Raw genomic sequence first — 26,314 nt, 5'->3', positions numbered from 1 at the left:
AAAAAATTGAAATATTGGAAATGTCAACTTTTGATTTCGACCAGGAATGCAATGCTTTTCTTAAACACGATCAGCGCGGGAATTGAACCCACAACCTATAAGTTGGGCGAAAAAGATAAATTAACCGAAACTTTCTCTCGGGAATTGAATCACACACTGTGTGAGATAAAGCAAGGGGCCCACTTCTGCCCATTCATCATCCAAATGCTGAGAGTGCTGTGATCATTCGTTGATTCCCCACTCAGAATATTTCTCGGTGTCTAGTCACAATGAGTGTAGAATCTAGATTGGGAGTCCAATCCCTGGCCAACTGGGCTAATGCCAGTTGGTTAACGAGGAATGTTGTGAAGCTTACATTGACGTCCGCAGACAGGTTTCCGCTGAGATCCTTTTCATGCTTGAATCGGACAAATTAAGCACTGACGTCCTACACGAGCACAACACGGTCCCACGCAGCATTCTGGTTGAGCCTACTAAACCGCCCCACGAAAACGCGTGCCCACTGGGTTTAAGGACTTTGCCTGCCCAGAATTTTTAAGTTTAGACCGTGAGCAGTGGACTGGAACTGAAAAGTCTAATGCAATTGTTGAAAATGAACAAAATTTGCAGGTCATTTCGAACATAACTTCTAAAACTAAAACTGTAGATGGAATTCAAAATTGGAGGTCGGAATTTTTAATTTGCAGAGGGGAGAAATATAATGACTAATACAATATATTTCAGGCCTGATTCGGAGGAAGACTCTGAAAATGAAGATCCTGAAACTACTAGAGTAAACTGTTTTGGCTATTCAGTTCCATCATCGTCAACAAAAGCAGTAATCAAGGAGGAAAAGGATCAACCGGAAGAAATCGAGTGCAAAAAATGTAAAAGGATTTTAGATGTTATTGAAAATGGAAACCAATATCAGAACAGAAAAAAAAATAGAAAACAATCAAGAATCAAGTCCGCTATTGTTGCGAAGAAGAACAAATCTTAAGGTGAGTAAAAATGTACCCAACAGTTTACATGGAGAACAGGTTGCTGCTGGTTGGCCTATTTGGCTTGTTTCTGTTGCTTCTGAGGCTATATATGTCTGGACTCCTCGTGCAGCTCACACATTTGAAATGCTTCATCAGGTAAACCCGTCCTCTAAATTTGACTCGCAAAAATGTCTGGTAAAAAGTACTAAAAATACCTTCTAATTCTGAATCAGCTGAATGCAACTCGTTTGATTTTTGTCCTGCAAAAATTTATAGGAAAAGGTAGTAAAAACATCTACATATCCGAGTCAAGCATTTTAGCTGACTCAAACCAAGATCTTGCCCAAGTTGCACATTCGGACTGAGAGGAATTGCTTTGTTGAACATAAGGAAATTTTAGAACCCACGAATAAATGCATACCACTTAAGGAATCACTGGAGGGTTTCTTATCCGAATTTAGAAAATGAATGCCGTGACATCTATATAACGAAGAAACATAAGTGCCCTTGCCATATAACAATTATAATGCTTGTATATGTTGTTCAATGAGCCATCTCCTCCTTGTGTAGATTTCTCGGGGAGCCCGAAGCACCGAGTATAAAGCTAAAGACACTTTGACCAGTAAAATGGTGGCATTAAAGAAGGTTCGAATCGATAGATCAGATTCCGTGAGTTTAAGATCAATGGCTAGACAGCTTATAATCATGCGCCGGCTGGACAACCATCCTAATGTTATAAAATTAGAAGGTCTGGTAGTATCTTCGAAGAATAAGAAGTATTATGAATTACACCTTGTGTTTGAGCATACGGAACATGATTTATCTGAACTCGCTATTAGTGGAGGAACTAAGCTTACAGAGACTCAGGTAATGTAAACGCCAAAGAAGTTGTTCCTCGGTATTTTCACGTACAAATTTCTCTACTTTGTTTTGAGTGCTTGTAAGGTTTCTTGAACATTGGCAGGTGAAGCCGTATATGCTTCAATTGTTATCTGGACTTGAGCATTGTCACAGCCTGGGAGTCTTACATCGTAATCTTAATGGTTCAAATCTCTTATTTGACGACAAAGGAATACTCAAAATTTCTGGTTTTGGATCAGCTTCATTCTTTGATCCTAACAATAAGAAACCTAAGAGTAATCGAGTAGCCAATTTATGGTATAGAGCTCCGGAGCTTATTTTGGGGGCTACAGACTACGGTGTAGGTATTGACCTATGGAGTGCTGGTTGCATTCTTGGTGAATTATTGACTGGAGAACCAATCATGGCCGGGCGTACGCAAGTAAGTTTTATTTTTGTTGTTTTTCATCCTTGGCTATCTCCATTCTTGCTTAGTTTTGCTTCAGTCATTCATTGCTGAAATCCCAAGAATTCAGAAACTCTTATCATGAAATCTACATGTATGCAGTTATCAGCTTTTGGTGAATAGCACTAACTAATATGTTTTTCCTTCACCACTGGTCATTTAGGCGGATCAATTGCACCAGATTTTCAAGCTCTGTGGATCCCCGTCAGAGACATACTGGAGAACCTCAAACCTTCTGTACAAAAGCTTATTTATGCCCCAATGTCCATATAAGCGGTGCATAGTCAGGGGTCGGACTTTCCAAACTTGCTCACTAGCATCGTTGCAATTGATCCATTTGAGCGTCACACCACTACTGCTTTATTGCGGAGTGAGGTAACCTTAAAGAAGTTTTTTTTTACAGATAGTTCAATCAAGTCAAGTTGCAATTTATGTTTTCTTCGCAACAGATCTTCTATTTACATTTTACAGTGGCATAGTACTCTGTTTTTGGTACACTATCTTCCCTTCTTAGATGCGAAGGTGTTATGGGGCCTTAGGGGTGTCGTTTGTTTTGGGGTTGCTCCTCTACTGCTCACTCTTTGTTTGGTTGTATTCACTGCCTTCAGGGCCTTTGTTAACAAATCAATCTCAGTTATCAAAAATGAGTTTAATACGATAACTAATACTACTGTCTTGCGTTGTGCTAGCTTCAGTGGAAAAGAAGATCAATTTTCTCATTTCTGTTTTGCAGTTTTTCACAGTCAAGCCAAGCTTGAAGCATTCGGAAGCTTAACGTTTTACATTGTTCAAAAGAAGTTACAGGTATTATGCTAGACAGCAAAACGAAGTCTCTTTAAATGATTAAATTTGTTCGAGATTTCTATCCCATGTTGTATGCAAATAAGCAAGGTTATATATTTTTCTTGCAATTTGTGTAACTATAAACTTCATTCTTTTAAGACAAGCACTCTGTCATTCTTCTCCTTGTATAAATATGAGAATCATTATCATTCACCATTTAGACATTGCTTATCAGATCTTGGGAGGCATAGATGCAAGCTATGCATGTAGTAATATTATAACTATGGCGAATTTTAAAGACATGTGACCAGAGAGAGACAGGTTTACCAAAAAAATCATTTGAAACAGCATTCATTCAGGGTTTACAGATTACCACAAAGCATGGAAGTAGAGCTTTTGGGTTAAGTAAATATAGTTCTTCAATATTTGAATAAGGACCCATTTTTCCGGCTAAGGAGTCGAACCCTGTCTGCCCAGCAAGTCTCTCTTGGAAGTTCTCCAATGGCCTATGAACTCTGCCAGCAATCACTCTACAAACTATCAAAGCCTTCTTCAAAGATGAGTTTTCTTCTTCAGAAAGCTCGACAGATTCGAAAGCTCTTCCACTTGTAGAAGTTGTGAAAACACCAATACCACCCTTAACCTCCTTTTTAACGGAGAATCCGTGTCTAATTATCCGACATACATTGCATTTTTCTGATACACAGAGGTTGGATGAACTGTTCATACCGAGAGAACAAGCCAATGTTGTGCCGTAGAATCTTAATAGTTCATTTCCATCAGCTTGACATCTAGGATGTTTTTTTGGGAGCTTGCTGGCCTTAACTTTCACCATCTCCCTGTATTCTTCAAACCGAGCTAGTGTCTTTTGCATATTGTGGACCTTCAAAACCCTCTCAATTCTTGTCAAATTATTCTCGGTTTTGAATGAGTTTATTTGGCAAATTATTTCTACAATCTTGCGAGACGAATCTCCTTCCACGAGTTCAGTAACTGCAAGATACAAGGGACTCTTCAGCGAAGAATAGACTGTCGATTCAAACTCAAGAAACTCATATAGAAACGGCATTATATTAGTGAGTATAGAAGAATAGACTCTGCAATTCATACAAATTGAGACCCAAGAGTTAAGAAGACCAAATGAGCTAATATCACATTGTGAGCTGATTATTACCGAGAAAAGCATAAGACAGAACTCAACCTCCTTAATATGGTGATGAATGATCTGGACAAATTGATTCTAGTTTCATGGTGAAGCTTAAAATTTGGATACATCAACATGGATATGCATACACATAACAAACAGAGGAAGCAAGAGCTCAGACTAACCAGCAGAGAGTTGAACCAAAATTATGCTAACCCAAAATGGGACTAACTAAGAAAATTAAAAATCCAAGACCCATTAGAATCTATGTCAAGACTAACAATGGGACTAACTCAGAAATCAAATTATCAGCAAAGGAAAAATAGTCAAAGGATTATGGGGGGAGTTATATACCTGCATGTTTGGAGAGATGATGTGCTTCTAAACCTTCCCATTTCCCAAATTTCTCTCCACATTTATGGCAAGTAACAGAAGAAGACCCATTAGAATCTATGTCAAGAGAAGTTCTGGATTTTGGAGCAGAACCTCCAAACCCTTCTTTATCAGAGTAAAAAGTAGAAGATTTTCTTGTTGGGGTTTTAAATGAATAAGTTCCTCCAGGACCTGGTGTACCAGGTGTAAGAGTACCCACAAAACCAGAACCAGAACCACCACCATTTCCTTCATGTAATCCTCCATTATAACCAGTAATCTTCAATTCACACTTGGAATCACTTAGAATTACTTCATGTGCTAATGGATTTATCAATTCATTACTCCCAATAGATCTTGGACTACAAATTGGTTTCTCCAAATGTCTTTTACTTCCATGAATAACATCTTTGAGATTTGCTATAGATCTTGAACAACCAGACCTACTTGTTCTCTTTGTCAAGATTGAAGCCAACCCACCATTCTGATTGTTATTAAAATTACCATTCCTAGCTGTTTTTGGATCAAAAACATCTGCTGGGTCAGATTTACATTGTAAAGATTTCTTCAAAGAAAACCAAACAGTTGGAGATTTCTTCTTCTTTTCTTCTTCAACTACTACTTCCTTCTGTGTTTTCCCAAAACTTTTCATGGTTCAGCAGTAGTAGAAATCTCCAACTTTTGCTGATTTTAAGATAGCCCCATTTCTCCCATTGCTCTGAAAAGAACTTCTTTTAACTTTCTATATATTCTCCATTAGAATGGGAAAGTTACAGCTTTTTTACAAACTTTCTTACCATATGTATGTACTAGACTAGTATGACTTGGAGTTTCTTTTCTTAGTGTACCCTTTGTCACTTACAAACTTAACAAATAAACAAAATCTAACTCTAAAAGATATGAGCAGAAAAAGCTTCAAAACACTGACAACAATGGTTGCTTAGACTTAAAAATCCCACTAAAGTTGTGAAAAAAGCCTTAAAAACTTGAAGTTGAAGACTTTTCCTGAATGGGTTTTATCAAAAACTAGAGAGAGATGAAGCTCCAAAAAACAAGAATGTGATGGGGGGTTTTAACATGAAAATGATAAAAAATCTAAAAAATATCCTTGTTTCACTGACATTTTTATCAACACTAAAAACACCGCAGAGGTGGTAATGACAGTACTTATTCAAATTTGAAATTGGAAAAAACTTAACTTATTTGTAAACCCGGATGGGTCGGATTTGAATTTATTTTTTTGGATATTCGTCTCTCTCACTCTATTGACAGAAGAAATTTATTGATATCTTCCTGGTGATCGGTACAATTTGCAGTTGACACGAATTAACTTTACTGCTTTCATTTCAGACAAGAGATTTACCATCCAGAGATATCAATCAGTCGTACTATCAATATTACGTGGTCTTGTACAACCGGAAGCAGAGCTAACTGTAAGACCAATCAAGGTTTTAAAAGTAACTTGTTATAGGGGGCATGGTTTAGTAGAGAGGCGGCAGTATGATAGTAATGTCTTTCTAGTTGGTTAGGGGATGTCCTATAGGGGGTGTAAATTAATTAGATTACTCTTTCCATTTTTCAACCTAAATCAAAGCTAAATTGAATATTTGTTTTCTTTCTTCTTCTTTTCTCCTCCTCCCATCAACCGTAACCTCCATTAAAACTCAAAATTTCATCGTCTTTGATTAATCGACGATTCGAAAATTAATCAAGTGTAGTGTAATGACTTATATGAGGTATGTTTTGAAAACCCGGTTACGATTTAGTTTATTTTGTTCGATTTAAGTGTAATATCTATCGAAAATTAGGGTTTTAGATGAAAATTGAAATTTCTGGGTTTATATGAGTTACGGTTGATTTTAACTCAATTACGAACCGTAACTGGATATTTTGATGTTGTTACGATTAGTAATAGTTCAATTACCCACGGTATGTTCTTATATCTGAGAATTTTCTTCAGTTACGGTTGGTAACCATTTTAGTTTACGAACCGTAGCTCATTTACGATTGGTATCGAGCATTTGGTTACGAACCGTAACTGAGTTACGGTTGGTATCGAACATTTAGTTACCAACCGTAACTGGTTTTACGATTGGGTTTTCTTCAAATTTAACAAGTTACGGTTGGTAGTTCATCTTTTACGAACCGTAACTTCGATTTGCGGTTGGTTATGAGCACAATTCCAACAGTAATTAGCTCTGAAAATGTAAAAAGATTGAATTTAATACGTACTTTCGATAACCTTGAGCAACAAAAAGCTAGTTGGGACTAATTTAGAAGTATACCCGGTCATTTTCGGGTCCTGGTTCTTCATTTTGTTGGTTAATTTCTTCAATTGATTGAGATTGACCTTCTCCTCTAAACTTTTTTTTTAACTCAAAAAATCTGATTTTGGTTTTGATTTTGAGTTAATATAAGTGAAATTAATCATTAACACTAAACTTGATTATCATCACTAAACTAGGTTATCAATTATGATGGTTAATTTGTCATTTTCAGTACTTTTTTTATAAGGGACACCTTGAATGATCATGTAATGACCCTTTTTGTCCTATTAGAATGTCGTCCCTCTAATGAACCATGCCGCCCCTATAACGGGTTACTTTTAAAAACAGTTACTTAAGGCCATGAGCCGTGGCCCATGATGGGAAAAAAATGGATAGACAAATGAAAAATCTTTAAGAACATCATTAAGCCTATTCCTATGCACATGCCAAAAAAAATGCTCATGGCATGGCGAATGAGTTTCCCACTATGGTAGATATAGCAAATTTGATTAAAAACATATATTTAATTGTGTTGGGTGGGACCCTAATGAATAAAATATACTCCCTCCGTCCCCAAGATATAGGCGAAGTTTTCAATTTTTGTAGTCCAACTAGATAGGCGGAATAACAATTCCAAGATGAGTTTTTCTTATATATGCCCTTATTTATTGTGCATTGATAATTGTATTAGGAACGAGACAAAGGTTAAAATAGGAAAGTAGATGCATATTTAAGAAATCAAGATAATTTCTTAATCTAAGAGATTTTGCTAAATCCGCTTATATAATAGGAACGAAGGGAGTATATTTGTATTTGTGTGGTGGAGTATTTATAAAAAGTTTAGTATTATAATATATTAAGTGGGACCCTTTAGATATAATAATATATTAAAAAAGTGAAAAAGTATGAGAGAAGGATAATTTTTATATATATAAAATTATTCGGCGATGGAATCTCTATCGCTCGATGGAAACTCTGTCGTGTATGACTATACGTCTCATAGTGAGTACATATATGTCAAATATCAGGTTTTGGCATGTACATAGGAATAGGCCTGAGAAATTGAAAATTGGTTTTATATAGATTATTTCACCGTTCTATTTCTGGTAATAGAACTGTTGCACCTGTTGTGAATTGTGAAGATACTAGTAATCCCAATTCGAAACTTGTCAGCACCAAATGTTTTTCAATCTAAAAAAAAAAGGTCCACGAGTTATCCATGACACAACCATTAACTGATGCTTAATAAAAGAAGCAAAAATAACCATTAACTGAGCAGGACCGACCCCTTGACACCCCTTTCATAAAGGGTAGTTCTTGCCTTTTCTATGTATTTGTAGGGAACCCAATGGATCATATGGATGGATTTAGGCTCCATAGCATTTGCTCTCGAATGTATATCCAACTTCAAAATCTACTCACACGTGTAAAAGGTTTATTTATATATGTTAGTATTATTAAAGAACTACCGTGAGTACACGATCCACCTCAATTACTGTCCTAATTTGCTATTTAGATGCATCAGCAGGGTAGGGAAGAAAACAAAACCTATCAGTAGTTTTGTCACAGACTCACAATCACAGGTGATAATAACAGCTGATAGGCTGTCAAATGTCAACTGTCAAGAATATAACTTTCGAGACCATTGCCTTTAAATTTAATTAAACTTCCGATTGTCACCAAACTCTGACAAAAAGTTGAAAATTTTACCCATAATCGGTAAATAACGTATTACATAGACTTCTGATTGACACCAAACTCTGACAAAAAAATTGAAAATTTTTCCCAGATTCGGTAGACAACATATTGCATAAACTTCCGATTGTCACCAAACTCTGACCAAAAATTGAAAAAATTTCCCATATTCGGTAGACAACATATTGCCTAAACTTCCAATTGTTACCAAATTCTGACAAAAAACTGAAAATTATTCCCGGAATCGGTAGACAATATAACATAATAACTTCCGATTTCAACAATCGATCAATCTTTAGACTGTTGCCACGGACTTCAGGAATTCATAACTTCCATCATGAGTGAGTTATTCACCCTTTTCCACTAAGTATTGTCTTTTTGCGAGTGTCTCCTACATAAACAAATACAAAACAATGTCAAGTTCGTTTTAGTAAGAAAGATTAGACACCCAGTGTTATTTAAAAGAAGTATACAAATACTTACAAATTGTTGGATCGACAAGCTTAAATGGTTTGTGTTAAAGATCCTCTTTTGTATCGTTATGTAATCATTTACCCCTTTTTGGACAAGTCGGAAACGATCATGAACTTGTTGGAGTGATCTTTGCTTTGGATTTACATACTCTCTTTTTTTTGAAAATATGGCCGTTGATGCGTACTTTTACAATACTGTACTGAAATTACGTACAATTATTACATACAATCGGTAACAACCGATTACCTATAATCGGTAGTTATTGATCGTCACTTACGACCGATTATATGTTGTTTTGTAAACAGAGTTCAAAGTTTCGAGTAAATAGCATAATCAGAGGATTATCAATATGTATTAATAACCGATTGTGTGTGATTTTCGAGGCTCGGCTAGTTTATTTTGAACGAAATAGCCGTTAGAGTATAATCGGTAGTTATATAGAGAATGTAAACCTCCGATTGTTATAAAAAACAATTGAAATTCATTACGATATTACCTACACATAACTTTTCATTGAACTGTCAGAATTCTATTACAAGGTATCGTGATTAGCGCCTTGAACGTGTTGAACGAGTCCTAAACGGATTAAATCTTTCCATCGCCCTAAGGATTCTAAAATGAGCTTCATAACGGAAGCTTGATCTTTTCCATATCTGCCATTCCCCGAGAGATCGTTCTACAACCTCATCATTGGTTTCACCCCTCAATCGATAATGATTCACAAGATAAGTGAAATGGACGAATTCTTCGACGTGTCCGTTTATTAAACCAATTCGGCAGAAAAAATCAGCGGAGTGACGGTTATTTGGGTTACCGGTGTCGGCGCATAATTTTTCGTGAATTTTCTCCAAACAACTCATACTCATTATGCCTCCTTGCCTACTTTTTTCTCCTCTTCTCGGATAAAATTGAATATAGCGCCTACATAAAGATAAATCTTCTTCAATCGTGAACTCTGTTGGATTAATTAATGGTTGGACCATTATTTTGAAGATGATGCTGGAGAGAGTTTAAACGTATTTGTGTTCCATAGAGGGTAAAAGGACCATCTTTATATAGAGTTTAGAGTTCCAACGGCTCTATTTTTTTGGGTAACTATATAATCGGTAGTTAAGTAGGGTAATGTATCTTCCGATTATAAAGTTGCCCCAAATTTTGTTTTTATCACATCTCATTTTTTTCGAGTTTGGGAACTATGGTAATCGGTAGTTTAATAAGTTAACCGTGACCTCCGATTATAAAGTTGCCCCAAATTTTGTTTTTGCCGAAATCACCAATTTTTCAAATTTGGGAACTAATACAATCGGTAGTTAAATTAGGTAATTTAACCCTCGATTATTAAGGAGCCCCAAATTTTGTTTTTGTCAAAATTTCAAGTTTTTCGAATTTGTGAACTAGATTAATCGGTAGGTTATGAAGTTATTTATGAACTTCACCTATCTACCGATTGCTAACGACCACAACATGAGAATAGTAGTAATCGGTAGATAATACTCCCTACGTTCCATTTTACTTGATGTTTTAGGATTTTTCTTGCGTTCCAAATTAGATGAGTGTTTAAGCTTTTTTCCCAAATTCTCACTAATTTGCCCTTACTTTGGAATCATAGTATACCATTAATTTTCATTGAAATTAATAAATGGATAATTAATCTAATTTTTAAATCCACCCCATAAAGGATAAATACTCTATCCTAAGTAAAATACAATAGGATTCACAACTTACACTAAATATAGAAACTAAAAACTAGGTATTTTAAATTTTTAGAAAGCTATTAATATGGGTAGATTTGGGAAAAATTTACTCTCTATGTTGTTTCTTAATTTGCGTGAAAAACTCTACAACATCAAGTAAAATAGGACGGAGGGAGTATAACTGTATTAACTACCGATTGTGTTAGGGTATTTTTGTAATCTCCACAAATTTGGACATCCCTTAATCTTGTCTATGAGTTGGGAATAAAAAAATCGCCCCTAATTCTTTCATGTAGCCCCTAATGACCCCCAAATTTAAAAGAGTAAAAAATGAACTACTCCCACATCCTAAAAACTCCCACCATTGAAAAACATTGTTGGGACTGTTGATTACTTCAATTTTTGTGGGTCATTTCTATTTCCTGGATGGCGCTAGCAGTGAATATGTATGTAATCAGGCAATGGGCAAGCAACATTCATGGTCCTTGGCTCCTTGCAATAAATATGATGCGAGTACACACAATTATACTTATACTACAAGGAGTAAACTTTTGCTTATCAATCACCACTGGAAAACAGGAGGGGAAATCCAACAAAATCACCGTATATCGCGGCAATGTGCATCAATAATGAATAATGAGAGAGTAAATTGAAGTTGCAAATGATGAAGTTCAAACTTCCAAACCAAAAGAAGTGAACGCGGGGTAGAGTAATGAATAAGAACTCATAATTAGGTTTGAACACAAATACCAAAGGAGGGTTAATTAGTTAGCAAAGATTATCAGACTATAAAAAGAAAAAGAGATATTGGGATTGCTTAAGTAGCAAAATAATCTTGCTTTATGGTTATGAATTGCTATTACAAGTGAGTGCCAAGTACTAGTGAGTGCCCTCTAGTTCTACTAATGTCACCAAACATAATCCACAAAAGAAATTGCCAAGTACTTAGATTCAGTGTTCCACAAAACTCATTATCAATTCCTTCAAAAAATAAAAAAAATTGTCAAAGTTTTTTTTTACTAGTATGTTTCATTTTAACGAAGAAAAGCACGTAACTATTTTTTTTTATGCCGAATCACAAAAGTGGAGTGTGGACTATACGTGCTGACAATCTGCATCAAGAGATGTTGGATTTTGTTAAAGTGTAGTTGTTGTTTTTTATGCAGAATCACACAAGTGGAGTGTGGACTATACGTCCAGACCCTAGTTAGCAATTGGGGTACGGGAAACGTTCACGTATCCAGTCTGGTGATTCAATTGGACGGCTGAACAAATCGTTCCCAATTGATACGTAATAATTCGCGAATGATTCGGCGAATTTCTAACTAGGGTCCAGACAAGGGCCAAATATTTTGTTAAAGTGTAGTTTTTACAAGAGATATATTTGGGCCAAATATCACATTTGAATGTGTAAGTTGTTAGAATACGGGCATCCAATTCAGAACCAATTGGCAATGAGTGGAGAGGCCCGAAGAATTATAAACCGCAGGATCTTAGATTGTCAGACAATGTGGGACTAATAATCTCAACATAAGTAAGCTTGTTGTATATCACGTGGTAGATTATAGGGAAGTTCGGCTAACTCCGAGGTCAGCGGCCATAATTTTGGTCCTAGTGATGGATTTTGAGTAAGTAAGACCTTGTTTGTTTGCAGCTGTCTCGGCGTCTGGGTCTGAGTCAACCCCTGACTCGGGGCGAATCAGCAGTCAGACCGTTTGTTTTGCATTTTGAGTCAGATCTGACTCAAACATAACCCCTAAATCGGACCCATTTGAGTCAGGTAACAAAATACCCCTGACTCATGGGACCAATCTGATGCACGTTTTTTGAGTCAGATTTATCTCAAAACAAACATATCGAGTCAGATCCAGATGGGTTTTTCTTTTTGGGTTTCTATAGGCATTTCAACTTTGAAATGCCATCAATGTGGGTTGTAACTTGGGTTTTAACTTGTATCCGGGTTTCGTACAATGCTTTCTGTGCATTACATTTCTAATATAATCTTATTTACCGAGCAAAAAAAAAGAGTCAGCAGTAAACAAACACGGTGTAAGTCACGTTGGGAGCAAATTCTGGGTCACCCAACTCTTTAGCTTCATTTTACCGTCAACACTACTGGGTCACATTAGTATGAACCTGCTTCACAAATTTCTGAAAACAAAATTTAGTCTCGGGTAATATCACGCTTTTTGCGGCCTCGGGTGAATGTTGCAGACTAGGGAGAATGTGGAAGTGTAAAACCCGCCAAAACTCATCTAGCAAATTCAAACCCTGAAATGTTTCTTTCAGTCAACACTCAACAGTGCCGACACCACCCCCTTTCCCCATTGCCAAGGGAACTAGATTGAGATATCTTATCAATGCAAGCACAAGTACAATTAATCATCAAATATTTTATCACCACGTTCAAGCTCGTTCTAACACCTTGCAGAATCAATCATAAACCAACTCCGAACGGCATTCAATACACTTCCATGGATTATAAATCCATTATACAAATGTGATGTTATCGTAATTACACCAATGTTATAACTTGACCGGAAGTGCTACACATCATCCTGCGGGTTGTACTGGGTAAGTTTAGTGTAGGTCCCACCCCTGTGTCACTTGGTATAACTCCCGGGATATAAATCGGTAACTTACCTCGGAAAGAATTACCCCGGACATTCACACTACCAGTTTACGTCTGGCTATGTCTTTCCTCAATGGTAGGTCCATAAAAGGGACAAACATATCCAAGGTGTCTAATCGCAACAAAAGGAATAAATGTACATGTTCTGTTTTGCCACAAAAACTCTTTAAACTGAAATTCCAGTCTGGCCTGAAATGAACAACCAAAAACATTAGCTCTTACCCTACTTTGGCTTTGCTGTTATGAAGGGGAATTTTCATCAATTTTGTTAATAATTTTGAATTCTCAATTACACAGACACCACTCGTCACAAGCCACAGAATAATAGGTCCAATAGTGCATTCAAGAAGATCACGTGACCAGATTCTATAAATCAACAAAAGAATAGAGATGAAATAAATGCAAGTGAAGAGTCCACATCCGGCATTCAATACAGATTCACCGAACCCTAATTCCAGATATCAATGAGTTTTTCTCAGGCAGTACAAAACATAAGCCATTAAGAGAGATAAGACGCATCATTTCAAAAATGGCTAATGCATGGCAGTCCAGGAAAATCCCAGAGAAATGAGATACGGGTTATTTTGGATCTGAGTAACAAGAATCCAAACTTAACCCCAGAAGAACTGTTTTCAGTTTTTGACATGTTGTTGTTGCTACCGAACAGAGATATCAGCTGGGGTTTGAACAATATTAACGCATTTTTGTCAGGTTGCAATTACGACAAATGCAATTTATTCAATATACATGCTATGGATTTAATTTTCTTGCCCCATATCTTACGAATTGTTGTCTCACTATCAGCATTCTGAATTTTCCAATTGTGTCCATACTCTTCCATGTTACCTCGGTTCTTGATTATATTTATGGTGTAAGCTCCATAACCGTAACTGATGATATATGTGAAGTGTGAGTTAATTGTACACCAACTCCATAGCATGCTAATCCGTGTGCAGCAGCCTTCGTAAAGTATGAACAACAGTAGTAAGAGAGTGGTCTCTAGATCTTTTACCACGGGGAGTTAGGGAATCATAACCAGTTAAAATAAGAGATGCACGTAAAAATACCAGCACTAGATGATTCCAATGAGGCCCATTGTCCTGCTGTTTGACTTCTGTGTCCATGTTGATTAAAATGTTGCTCCTGGAAAACCTTAGTCGTAAAAAACATTTGCAACTTTCTGCATTATCTTGAAACAGGCCATAATTAGGTAGAGTTAATGAAGAACTTAAGGTGCGTGGTGGAGGAAAGAACATGGCATCGACACAAAAACACCAGTACAAGAATTTAATTAGGAAAAGTACATAGCGATAGTAAGCTTGGTCTACCAGTAAGAAATTTGATTAATGCAGGTCAATTACACTTGCAATCTGTAGCGGTAGAACTCAATTAACAGGTTTGGGCCGTTTTCTTTTCGTTTTTCCTATACACCATAGTGCTGATCTTCTCACAATTTTATAAGGAAGAGAAATGTTTCGCTCGTGAAACATTATTGAGACACCACTAGATTTATTGTATAAGAAAAAAGATTCTGATTACTACTGCACGCACACACAGAACTCGGAGATTAGACATAAGAATGGCAAAAACATCCACTGCATAGTAATAACAAGAACCTCTTTCATTGACATAACAAGCACACATTACAAACAATGAAGGTACCGGAAAGAATGTGGGGAATTTGAGTTCTCCATTGAGGTCTTTAACACGTGCAGAACCTACCTACGGAATTTCAGACTCCCACACTTATCTTAATATTGCAGCAAGGAGATATTTTGCCACAAAATACTTGACTACCTTGAGGAATATGTGACATTTTTTTAACAAGTCTGGAGCTCATCTCAAAGTAAGGTTGCTTAGCTGCATCCATTGTTCGTTCAGTCTGAGAACAAAAGAGAGAGCAGTGGTCTTGTCTGCAAGATATGCATCATACGGTACATGTCCATCGGTAGAATATCTCCTGATGAAAAAGAGGGGACAGTGGCAGAACGCGATCAAAGAATGCGTTTTCTGTTCCTGTAATACAAGAAGCTTGGTTGACAGATGCTATTTACGTGGTAACTAGGGGGATCCATTCAATCTGTCTAATCATACGAAAGATGGAAATTTAATGCAAGAGTGACTGGATCAAGCTCTAGGTTCTCCTTGTTCGCCTGAGGCATACTTTAAGCTAATCTATTTTATTTGATCCCTATGGGTTCATATCTTCTACTGAGTACAGATCCTTCTGAAGCCTCAAGAATGAAATCTTACCGATTCTATGAATGGTGGCTAAGTGATCCTGCTGGTGGTGATACTATTTAACAAGCTTGGCAACTTCCAACTCAAGGATCTCCAGCTTCACTGCTGCAAAAATTGTCTTGAAACTTTTTTTAAAACTGGAACAAAAGCATTTTCAGGGAAATTAGAAGACAAATCACGTGAAGATGCATATACATCAGCAAACTACAAAGACAACTTAAACCAGATTCTCCAATTGTTTCGAGGCTAAAATCTGAACTCCAATTCAACATGTATGACTCTCACTGGAAGCAAAACTCGAGTGATCATCAATTACATTGTGGGGACAGAAACACTCGGCACTTTCATGCATATTTAAAAACAGAAGAAGACAAATAAATGAGCAGTTCTTAAAAACCCTTTGTGGATTTGGCACAAAGATAAACAGGCTCGAACAGCTTCTCATCTCTCATTTCTAAAGGTGAAAACTTCAACTCTAAGACCATGCACCACAGCTGAAGACAATGCTGCCCTTCTTCTGAAAAGTCGCAGATGAAGCTGAGATTAGACCAGTGGTTGCTCAAATGCCATTTTGGAAACCACCGGGTTCAGATGGATTTCAGGCAGGTCTCTATAAGAGATATCAATTTCACTTATCAAACAGTTCGGCAAAATTAGGCGAAAAACAGATTCTGACCTTCACTTTCTGGACATAGACCCATAGGTTTATGCAATACCTCATATAAAATCATTTCAGGACTTCTTCCTAACAGAATGTGGTCTATCCTAGATTAAATAGTTTCACCACATCAAGCAGCCTTTGAACAGCGCAGATGCATTCAACACTGTTGTTACTGCATATGAGTTTAATTCAATTTGCAGAAGAAACTGGAAAACAAAACTGCGGATGAGTTTAATTCAATATGCAGAAGAAACTGGAAAACAAAGGTAACATTGCAACCAAATTATATACAACAAAGGCGAAACTACTGAAACGGAGTTTTACTATTGGTATCTTGAGACAGTTGAGATTTGCTGAGAATGGTATTTGATGATCACCAATGCCTCAACACAACTACTATCCCATAGCTTCAAAATGGTGAAGCCTGTACCGCCTTTTCTCCTACTTGAAAATTACGAAAAGGAGTTCATTACACCTATATTTTTATATTATGTATAGAGGCTTTATCGAGGCTTCTTTCATATGCTGAACAGAACATCATAGCATCCATGGCGTTAAAACAGCTAGGTCAAGTCCTACTATTACCATTTTTTCTTTGCAGAAAATTGTCTGATAATGCTTGGTCCTTTATGTCGACTGAAGAGACGTGGGACTCGTGTTTAAGAACTTAAGAAAGTTCAATCATGCTATGCTTGCAAAAATTGCATGGAGAATGGTCTAGAACCCTAATGCTTTATGGATGCAAATCATAGACAAAAAATTTCGTAGGAATAATCCTATATACGATAATATAAGAAAACAGGGTACCTGGATATGGAATGGATTGGACAAGGCCTTATCACAGTTAACAAGTTTAGTGTTTGGGAGCTGCCTTCAGGAGGTAAAATTCCTATATCAAAGACTAAATGCTAAGCGACAATAATTTCTGCAGCAACTTACAGACAACTATTTGCAGGATTATAAGCAAGTTTGCCTGGGATGATCAAGCTTTAAAAGAATTCTTTACCACAGACCAACAACATCAAATTGAAGCAATTCATATTCCTCGCCAGGTGCTAGTAGTACCTTGGCAAAAAAATGGCAAAATTTTCGGACAGTTATACCTACAGCAAGCTAATAGAATCATCTTTTAAATTAAATGCAGAAGAAGGCTTTGGCATCTTCAAGGCCCGCAGAAATCGAAATTATTCTTATGGAAAGTCATCCAACTAGTATTGAAACAGTCAACGCTTTCTAAACAGGTTGTTTCGAGTTGATTTGCTAACGTGTACTCTTTGTCAATCATCTGAAGAATCTCTGGATTATCTTTTCATCTCATGTCCTTATGCATGGGTAATCTAGTATGGGTGAGCTCTGGATCTATTCTATTGGTTTTCTTATTGGTTTTCTTCACTTACCTAAGAAATAGGAGCAACAGCTGTTCTTTGATTCATTTGGAAGTCAAGATGCCAACCTCACTTTGAGAATAAAACATAGAATCCTACTTCCACTATGTCCTTATGCATGGGTAATCTAGTATGGGTGAGCTCTGGATCTATTCTATTGGTTTTCTTATTGGTTTTCTTCACTTACCTAAGAAATAGGAGCAACAGCTGTTCTTTGATTCATTTGGAAGTCAAGATGCCAACCTCACTTTGAGAATAGAACATAGAATCCTACTTCCACTATGTTACAGATAAGGCAATATCTCTTTGACATCAGCAATGCTCGTGCCATAATACAAAAACATCAATAACTCATGTCATACTAGCAACAGTGACATCCATGCATCTACTCCTTCATATTGTTTTGCAGCTATTTACTGATGCTTATATATCTTAAAACAATCCAATACGGCAGGTGGAGGGTCATCATTTACAACATGGATAGAGGCTTCTACGCAGTAAGGAACTGGCAGTTCTCTGTTAAAACAATAGGTAAACCTGAAGCAGTTCTGTGTTGATAACCTAACTCTTGTCAAGTCTCTGGATGATAACTATGACGGTTTCCAGTGGGACGACAAGAGTCTTATACCGGATTGTCAGTACCTAGCTTTATCTTCTGTTTCTGTATATACAAGTACGTAAAAAGGATGTGTAATGGTGCAGCTGACACTAGCAAGCTTTACCATCTAGTGGGGCTAATACATGTACCCAACCCTAACTATGCTAGTTGGGAAACCTTGTCTTATTTAACCTTTTCTTAAAAACAAAGAAAAGAAAAATAAAGAAAAGAAAAGGGTTTGTGATTTTTACCCAGGCTACGTCCACTGAGGCGCTGTAGATCCATCACCTGAGAATGTCCATGAAGAGATCCACTCAAAAAATCGATCAAAAGAGGAAAATCATACAACATGAATTGACTTGTTTCAGACGAACAAAGTAAATGCTTACAACAGCAATAGGTAATAAAAGCAAAAGTTATCCAACATGAAAACTTGTTCACTAGGTCCAAAACATTAAAACGCCGGCTATGCATTTTACTACGATTAAAAGAGCCTCAAAACAAAGTACTTCTTAAAATAAATATGGAGCTAAACTTAAATTGAAAACCCGGTTGCACAGCAGAAAATGTGAACAAGGTCTTCTTCATTTTTGGGTGAAGAAGAGAAGAGAACAGGAGAAATCCCTTCCCCTGGAAACATATATAGAAAAGAAAAAGAAAATGTGAATGAAATAACTGCCTAAATACTTATAGAATGGCAAAAATACTGATCTCCGAATTAACAAGCCAGAATGGACCAAGTATATAACCAAAGACCCTTAACTGAAATATAGTGCAAATCAAACAAATCCGGCATTTAGTATATTTTCCATCTGTAAGCTACAGCTAGGCATATGATCAACCAAAGATACCAGGATGCAGCGAAGATACCAGGTCTTGGACTCCCATCCATAAACATTTATATCGGTTCCAAGTGAAAACAGCATATACATGTCCAGCAATCAAAAAAATATAAAGCTCAAACTAAGAAGTAAAGGTTGTACACACGGAAGAATGTTACAAGAACTACTTAAGCTTGCTGATGCTATGCTTAAATACGGATAAAATAGAACTGTGCCAGAGATAGAGATTAAATAAAGTTTTGCAGCACAAGCCTGCCTTGCAGATTTTCCAAAGCACCATTTTTTCAGCATAAGCCTGCCGATAAGATAACTATAAATTGTGCAGATACATTTTTAAACCTAATAGAGTGCAGAGATAAAAAAAGTCTTCAACTCTTTAATATTCTTCGCAAATAAGAGCCTTCAATCATCAAATGTCGGTAATTCTTTTAATGGCTAGCCTTTCATTTATTCATTTACAAAAGAAGCCAGCAAGTGCCAAGTTAAATGACCAAGACACTCAAGTCTTGAATCACCATTTTCCCAAAATCACTTCACAGTTCACGGTAGCTCTTTAACATTACACAATAAGCAACTACGAATTAATGTACAGAACCAAAGATTATAGGAACTTATATATGTAGAATACAATTCCATGTGTAAAAATTTACCGACTGCAAGCAAATCTTTCAGAATCTTGTGAGCACAAACTAACTACCGTTGACAAGGACAAACTGATTGCTGCCTAGCACACAAGGCTACAATTGAAGTCATATAAAGGTCCGTAACTGATCGTTGTCTACAATTGTAACTATTACCTAGTAGAATCCCTAACCAACTTCCAAAATCTGACCACTGCGACATAAGCTATGCCAATTACGATAAATAGAAAATCCCTTTTGCCTCAATTCCCTACTGGTATTTCTTTCCCTTAGTCAACAGAATCCATCAAATCCTTAAAATGACTACAGTAGCGAAGGAACTAACCACATTATGACAGAGATAAAAATATAATCTGACAATCGCTGCAAATGAGTATAAAACAAAAATACCTAGATGAATCAGAAAAGAGCAGAATACAAATAAATAATCAGAAGAACTTACAGGGAAAGAGATATCTAAAGTTCAGAACTCAGTAAATCAAATCAAATCAAAATGGCCCTCGTTCGAGATCTCAGAGGTACAACGTTAAAATGAAAATTTTGGCAAAGTTGGTTGGTGATACCAGTCATAATTGTTATAAAACCATGAGTAAACCGTTGTTGATAACCAAATAGAAAACAGCTATAGGATTACCTAACAAAAACAGGTCACTAAAAAACTGAAAATTTAACAAGAAGTAACTCGGAACTACCAATAAAAGAAGTGCAGTGGTTTCAAGTTTCAAGCACTATCCGGAATCAACTGCTGCAGGATGGTATTGGAACGAACAACGCTCACTTAAAACTTCCTCCTCCTCTTGTTTCCTGAAGAATCACCTTTATTAAATCCACCAAAATCATTTGTAGAATCAGCAGTATTTTGTTTCTTCATCCCTTTCTTCCCTCCAAACCCAAACTTTGAATCCCTGCGCTCCTTGCTGCTTTTCTTTTTATTAACACCACCTTTCTTTCCCTTAAAGTTGCCTTTGTTTCCCAACCCACCTGACCTATCTCCTGGACGAACCCCAGGTCTCTTCTTTTTATTTCTGTCAAATGTTTTCCCATCTTCAAATGAAAGACCCATATCTTCATCATCGCCTCCCTTCTCAAATCCACTTTGCTGCCTTTGTTTTCGCCACCTTTTAACCGATTCAAAATCATCCTTCTTTTGCTTGGCTCTCTCTTTAAGCTTTTCTGCCTGTACTTCTTTCGATATTTTCTTAGCATCTCTTGCTTTTCTTCTCTCATCAGCTTCCTCAATCCGTTTCTTCTCCTCCAAGAGTCGACCCTTCACCTTCACCATGTGGGAATCTGTTTTGACCATCTCTGCATAATAATCAGCAGGCCTGAGAAATGGAAGGTTTCTTTTTTGAAGCTTCTCAAAGGCTTGTCGTGTTCCCTCCAACGCCTGGTTATAGAAAGATAATTCACGTGCTAAATCATCATTAACATCCACCTCCTCATCTTGATCAATATCGACGGTGAGTTTGTGGATCCAGTCTACATTTTCCGGCCAGCTTATATCCTCAAGTTGCTCTTGCAAACCTTCTCTGTTGAATATAAACGTTTTTGAAGGTACAGCTAATTTTATAACTCCCTCCTCATCTTCTGATTCAGATTCAGATTCTGGTTCAGATTGCTCAGGCTCAGATACTTCACTCAAGTCATCGCTAAAGTCATCTTCCTCAACTATTTCCTTGTGTGACTTTGAATGTTTTCTTTTGAAAGTGCCCATTTCGATCAATTAACAAGTGTATCTGCAAAGAGTTTAGAATATTTTTCAACTGACAAGTAAATAGATAATTGAGGACACACGCTATATGTGGAATTCAAATTAGCAGTTGTGCGAGTGAATTATAACTAGCAAGCTCTTTCTGAACACAGGGCCGGGCGAAATGATCATCAAAATACTATGACCTAAAATTCAGGAGTTTTAAGTGCTTGATAACTAAAGACTACATGTATATCCACCCCAAAAACTGATACTTTTTATCTTAGAAAACATAAACCTAACATGGCTACTGCATATAAAATCCCAACACAATCACATAAATCGGTCAAGCCCTAACTAAAACAGTACCAGAAGCTAAAAACTTGATTTGGTTTTTCTTTTTAATCTACGAGTTACAGGAGGAAGACACTGAAAGAAGAAAGAAACAGTGGAGACAAAAGAGAAGAAAATAAAACTATAACAGTACTGCTAGAAGAATAGCAGAGGCAACATTAGGTAATTTCTAAGTTTACCTTATGATGTGATGATTCGAGATGGGAGTTCTGCAAGATGAAAACAGGATTTCGCAATTTTTCGAGAAACGAGTGATGAAGGAGAGACGAGAATTAGGTATTAAGGAGAGATTTTTTCGTAAATATGAGTAAATTATAATGTTGATTATGTCTTTATACGTTGAAACTGAAGGAGTGGGCTTGGGTTCTTATTTTCTTTGTAATAACCGTAGGCCGTAGCCAGCAGTTGTTAGCCTAGTTTGAGAACAGACTGACAGTATCGTTCTGCTAAAAATTCAGCAGACTGATACAAAAAAATGATGGTCTCCTGCAGGATGCACAAGAGGTTGGAAGTCTGTCTCGGCATGAAGCCATCAGTACCTCCTGCTTGAAAATGTAGTTCTGAGAGCATTGCAACACAATTTATCCTCAAAAGCTTTGGATATACTACTGAAAACATGAGAAGTTCTTTCATGCCAAATATTCTAATAAATTACAAAAGATAACATCAGGTGAGCTTGTTCGACAATGTTCCATCATGATCATGTTAGCTCCTGTTTCCAAGCATCTCTCAGCCCTTCTGATTAACAAGTCTGTGTCCTCAACTATTGTCTATTTCTGCATAGAGAAGCAATACATAATACAAATGTCTAATTGGTTAAGAGAGACGGAAAGTAATCAAGGACAGGCTGTAAAATCAGATTCCTCTTTCTATTCCATTAAACACTATGCCTCATCTCATTAGTCTGATCACTGCAGAGCAAATACATTAGCTGAACCCTTCATTGTGGATTCTTTATGCAGACCGTCCCATCAAAGATCTCTATTTCATTCGTGGTAGGAAACAGAAGTTCACTATTCCCTTTGATGTTCCAAATGAAGAGACCTCAAATGATTCCACAACAAATAGAAAATTTAGGAAGGGAAGCACACTGTACTTACTACTGGTGTTATGCTACGCTAGGCCAACTCTGGTATCAACTTACTACAGCTACGTAAGGGGTAAAATGGATCTTTAGTGCTTGTATTTAGAAATCAAGTATGTGTAAGGCATCAACAAACATCAGTATTAATACTCAATTCCATTCATTGACAGTTGGAACCTCAAACTTATATACGGTTCTATCTCTCAGCAAGCCAGTAAGATCCATTTGCATTTAGATATAGGCTTGAAACTCCTCTTACAGAGTGTAACCCAACCCAAACTGATTTGAAACAGAAGAAAACACAATAAAAAAACATGCAAAAACGAGGTAAGTTAATGTGACCAAAGTACATATTGAACTCCACTACACAGATACCCCAAGCTCTTCTGAAATCTAAGAATGCTGATGTAACGTTCATTCTACCCTTCTGCTTTGACAGCATCCAGAGCATTTGAATATGATAGATAGGCAACCTGCCAGCGTGATAAAAAAAAACTAGCATTTTGCACTTGTGCATCAATTTTGTACCGGAAAATCACTAAATGCACTTTTCTTACCTGGCAAAGATGATTTCAGTGCAAATGGCTCCTGAGTTCCTTGAACTCCTGTATAATCCATATTTAAAGAAAACCTAAGCTTCGGTATATTCTTATAACTAAAATAACCCTTCCAAAAAATTCAGAATAGGTCTCATCGGTTGATACCTGCACATACTCCTTGAAAGCTGACAGTCTTTGACAAAGTTAATGTTCAGCCCAATCATCAGTACTTACATAGACATAATGTTCCTGAGCCATTTCTGTTATTTGTTTCGCACATCCGTCTGCCATCATACTAGAAAACAATCACAGAATTTTTAACCTTCCAAATGCCCTTTGTACTCAAAGATATCCTGCAAAATCCCCATATATATTTACCACTAGACAAAGTGTTACTAAACATAATCAATCGAAGTTGACGATTAGTCATTCAACTTAGAGAACTGAAGCAATTTTGGTAACAAAACAAAGCAACTAACTAACTAGGGAGAAATGGCATACAAACTACAGGACTCGGATTACAGAAAAGCATCTTTTTGTGTATATAATACAATTTCAAGTAGTTTTCCCTATGACCATAATCAAACAGACTAAAAACTAAAGGAATCAAAAGGGTCAACAGAAATTTAGAAAGGAATGTGCAGAAATAAAACCTTAAAAGCATTATAGGTCAAGAGGCTACAAAGAGGTTTCTCTGTTTTCACATCTTCATCTGGAAGGCTCTACCAATTTACCCAGAAATTTTAAACTGTAAATTGAAGTTTGCGTTGAATTAAAGGGTTTCCAGATGCGGATTTGCAAACAGGAACTCATACAGATATAATAGAATAAGAAATTGAAAAGAGAAATTGAAGAAACAAACTTTTTTAATTCACATTAAAAGATAGATCCAGAAATCTACATCGAGTCAAAAGAACGGAAGAACAAACTAAAAGGCAAAAACGAAACCCTAAATCTGCAAACTGACTACAATAGGAAGATAAAAGAGTATAGAGAAGGAGATAGAACAAGGAACACCCAAAAGAATTAACGAAACTAGTCTTCATCAGCGGCAACCGACTTAGAGGTACCAGTCTTCTTTGGCAACAACAGGTTGTGAATATTAGGCATAACTCCACCGTTAGCGATTGTAACAGCACCAAGCAACTTGCTCAACTCTTCATCGTTTCTCACTGCTAATTGAATATGCCTTGGAACAATTCTTGTCTTCTTGTTATCTCTTGCAGCGTTTCCGGCCAATTCCAAAACCTAATTTCAAAGTCAAAAACAAAAAGTTAGAAACCAAATCCCTAAAAATCAATAACCAAAACCTAATGAAAAAACAAATAGAAACCCTAATTAAGAAATCTCTTTACCTCAGCAGCAAGGTATTCAAGAACAGCGGCGAGATAAACAGGAGCACCGGCACCGACACGTTCAGCATACTTGCCGGCTTTCAAAAACCTAGCAATTCTTCCAACCGGAAATTGAAGACCGGCTTTACTACTTCGAGATGTTGCTTTCTTTGCTGCACCAGAACCGATTGATTTTCCTCTACCGGCCATCGTTAACAAATTTTACAGAAACTCAGAAAAAAAAATTGAAGAGGGGAAAGTTTTTTCGAGAGAGAAGAAGGAGATTGCACTTCGATGAAATGATAAGTTCTGGAACTCTGATTTCCTTCGGTGTCTATTTATATGACTCCTGGAGATACCTAAGCCAATCAAAAAGAGTGATACGGATCGAGATCTAGAACCGTTGAATAGAATTTTTTATGAACGGTTTAGATTGATGTGTTTCTCGGATCGCGGAATTGTTTTGGTTTTGGACTTAAAGTTATGAATTTCAGTTCAAAATACGAAACTACCCACCAAATGTTTTCCCGCGCGTAGTTGTTTCCGAAATTCGAAAATATACTTATCCTAGCTGTATCATGTGCAGTTTTTAAAAATTTGAGCCTAAAAATGTAGTACTATGTCATTGAGACCTGACAAAGACCCCCAATTGGGAATAATTGAAGATTCTTTTTCTATGTACTAATATAGCACGCAGCGCCTGCCATTTCGTTCAGATGAAAATCGAACACTTCATTGAATAACTTTGTAGTTCAAGTGAAAAAGGACATAAACTAAAGATCATTCATTTTCCACCATGTTCCTGTCACACACCTAAAGGTATGATATTACTCAAAATAGAAGCAAAATAGTGCAAGCAGTCGATATTAATGTCAATTACTACATACATGGGGCATTTAGTACAAAGAGTGTTACAAACATTTTGACCTTTAACATGATTATGCTTTTCAAAGCAGACCAATTAAGAAAAATGGGGTAAACTAAAAAAGGTAGACATAGTCGAAAATTAACCCAACCAACAATCTCATATAGGACTATTTGGACAGCCAAAACCGACTTGCATAAAAGTACAAAAGGAAAATGAATTAAAGGCGATACAAAGCAAGTATCACCATTTCCGATTGTTTTTTCTTAGTAAAAAAGTGTGTACGGAAAGAAAAAATCGACCTGCACACCAAACAAAAAGAAATTACAATCTACTTTGCATAATAGTGCATGTGAGTTTATATGAAATTAGACAATGAAAATGAAAGTAGTCGGGGCTAATGAAATTAGGTGGCGAATGACAGATAAGTCGGTCTAGAGAAAGACGGGCTTACCAAGTTCAGTAAACCCACATATAAGCATCCAGTATGCGCATCTGGTTAAATTTCGTTATCATTGTAATAATTTGATAGCTTCACCTGTATAGCCAATTTCAATACATAGCCATCTGCTTCTGTCTTTTGTTCCAGCCGGTTTTAGAATAATTGATGATGAATGTTGTGATAAACAGGAGACAAATAAGCAAGGTAATAAATCTTCTTTAGTTTGTTCGTTTTGTGGAAATGCAAATCATGTTCAAATTAAGTGTTGGAAATTCAAGAGGAACAACAAAACGATTGTCAAACTTCAAA

At 36.6% G+C, this 26,314-nt stretch overlaps 4 protein-coding genes across 6 annotated transcripts; 1 reads left to right on the top strand and 3 right to left on the bottom strand.

Moving 5' to 3' along the window:
- The first annotated feature begins 713 nt into the window (after positions 1 to 713).
- On the top strand, positions 714 to 3,209 carry LOC113348608 (probable serine/threonine-protein kinase At1g54610). Its single transcript, XM_026592447.1, has 5 exons — positions 714 to 1,118; positions 1,533 to 1,829; positions 1,927 to 2,244; positions 2,432 to 2,643; positions 3,002 to 3,209. The coding sequence occupies exons 1-5, from the start codon at positions 882 to 884 to the stop codon at positions 3,024 to 3,026; spliced, it is 1,089 nt and encodes a 362-aa protein (XP_026448232.1). The 5' UTR covers positions 714 to 881; the 3' UTR covers positions 3,027 to 3,209.
- A 52-nt stretch (positions 3,210 to 3,261) lies between these two features.
- LOC113348607 lies at positions 3,262 to 5,943 on the bottom strand. Its single transcript, XM_026592446.1, has 2 exons — positions 4,550 to 5,943; positions 3,262 to 4,044 (listed from the first exon to the last, which is right to left on the bottom strand). The coding sequence occupies exons 1-2, from the start codon at positions 5,217 to 5,219 to the stop codon at positions 3,407 to 3,409; spliced, it is 1,308 nt and encodes a 435-aa protein (XP_026448231.1). The 5' UTR covers positions 5,220 to 5,943; the 3' UTR covers positions 3,262 to 3,406.
- A 9,067-nt stretch (positions 5,944 to 15,010) lies between these two features.
- On the bottom strand, positions 15,011 to 23,953 carry LOC113348605 (probable rRNA-processing protein EBP2 homolog). Of its 3 annotated transcripts, XR_003359732.1 has the most exons (6): positions 23,530 to 23,953; positions 21,921 to 23,430; positions 20,390 to 21,433; positions 18,466 to 18,502; positions 15,583 to 15,707; positions 15,011 to 15,345 (listed from the first exon to the last, which is right to left on the bottom strand). XR_003359732.1 is itself a non-coding variant. In XM_026592444.1 (4 exons), the coding sequence occupies exon 4, from the start codon at positions 21,409 to 21,411 to the stop codon at positions 20,476 to 20,478; it is 936 nt and encodes a 311-aa protein (XP_026448229.1). In that variant the 5' UTR covers positions 21,412 to 21,433; positions 21,921 to 23,298; positions 23,383 to 23,430; positions 23,530 to 23,953; the 3' UTR covers positions 20,093 to 20,475. The 3 variants fall into 3 exon arrangements, 2 of the variants coding, with proteins under 2 accessions (XP_026448229.1, XP_026448228.1); XM_026592444.1 differs by lacking the exons at positions 15,011 to 15,345; positions 15,583 to 15,707; positions 18,466 to 18,502 and having other exon boundaries at positions 20,093 to 21,433; positions 21,921 to 23,298; positions 23,383 to 23,430; XM_026592443.1 differs by lacking the exons at positions 15,011 to 15,345; positions 15,583 to 15,707; positions 18,466 to 18,502 and having other exon boundaries at positions 20,093 to 21,433.
- Positions 23,954 to 24,212: 259 nt separating this feature from the next.
- Positions 24,213 to 25,003, bottom strand: LOC113348606 (protein H2A.7). The gene is made up of 2 exons (XM_026592445.1): positions 24,720 to 25,003; positions 24,213 to 24,612 (listed from the first exon to the last, which is right to left on the bottom strand). The coding sequence occupies exons 1-2, from the start codon at positions 24,906 to 24,908 to the stop codon at positions 24,400 to 24,402; spliced, it is 402 nt and encodes a 133-aa protein (XP_026448230.1). The 5' UTR covers positions 24,909 to 25,003; the 3' UTR covers positions 24,213 to 24,399.
- Positions 25,004 to 26,314: the final 1,311 nt, after the last annotated feature.

Source organism: Papaver somniferum, chromosome 2, assembly GCF_003573695.1.
Source record: "Papaver somniferum cultivar HN1 chromosome 2, ASM357369v1, whole genome shotgun sequence".
Lineage (NCBI taxonomy): Eukaryota > Viridiplantae > Streptophyta > Magnoliopsida > Ranunculales > Papaveraceae > Papaver > Papaver somniferum.
The sequence above is the reverse complement of the archived record's forward strand: the minus strand, read 5'-3'. Positions and strand labels throughout refer to the sequence as shown.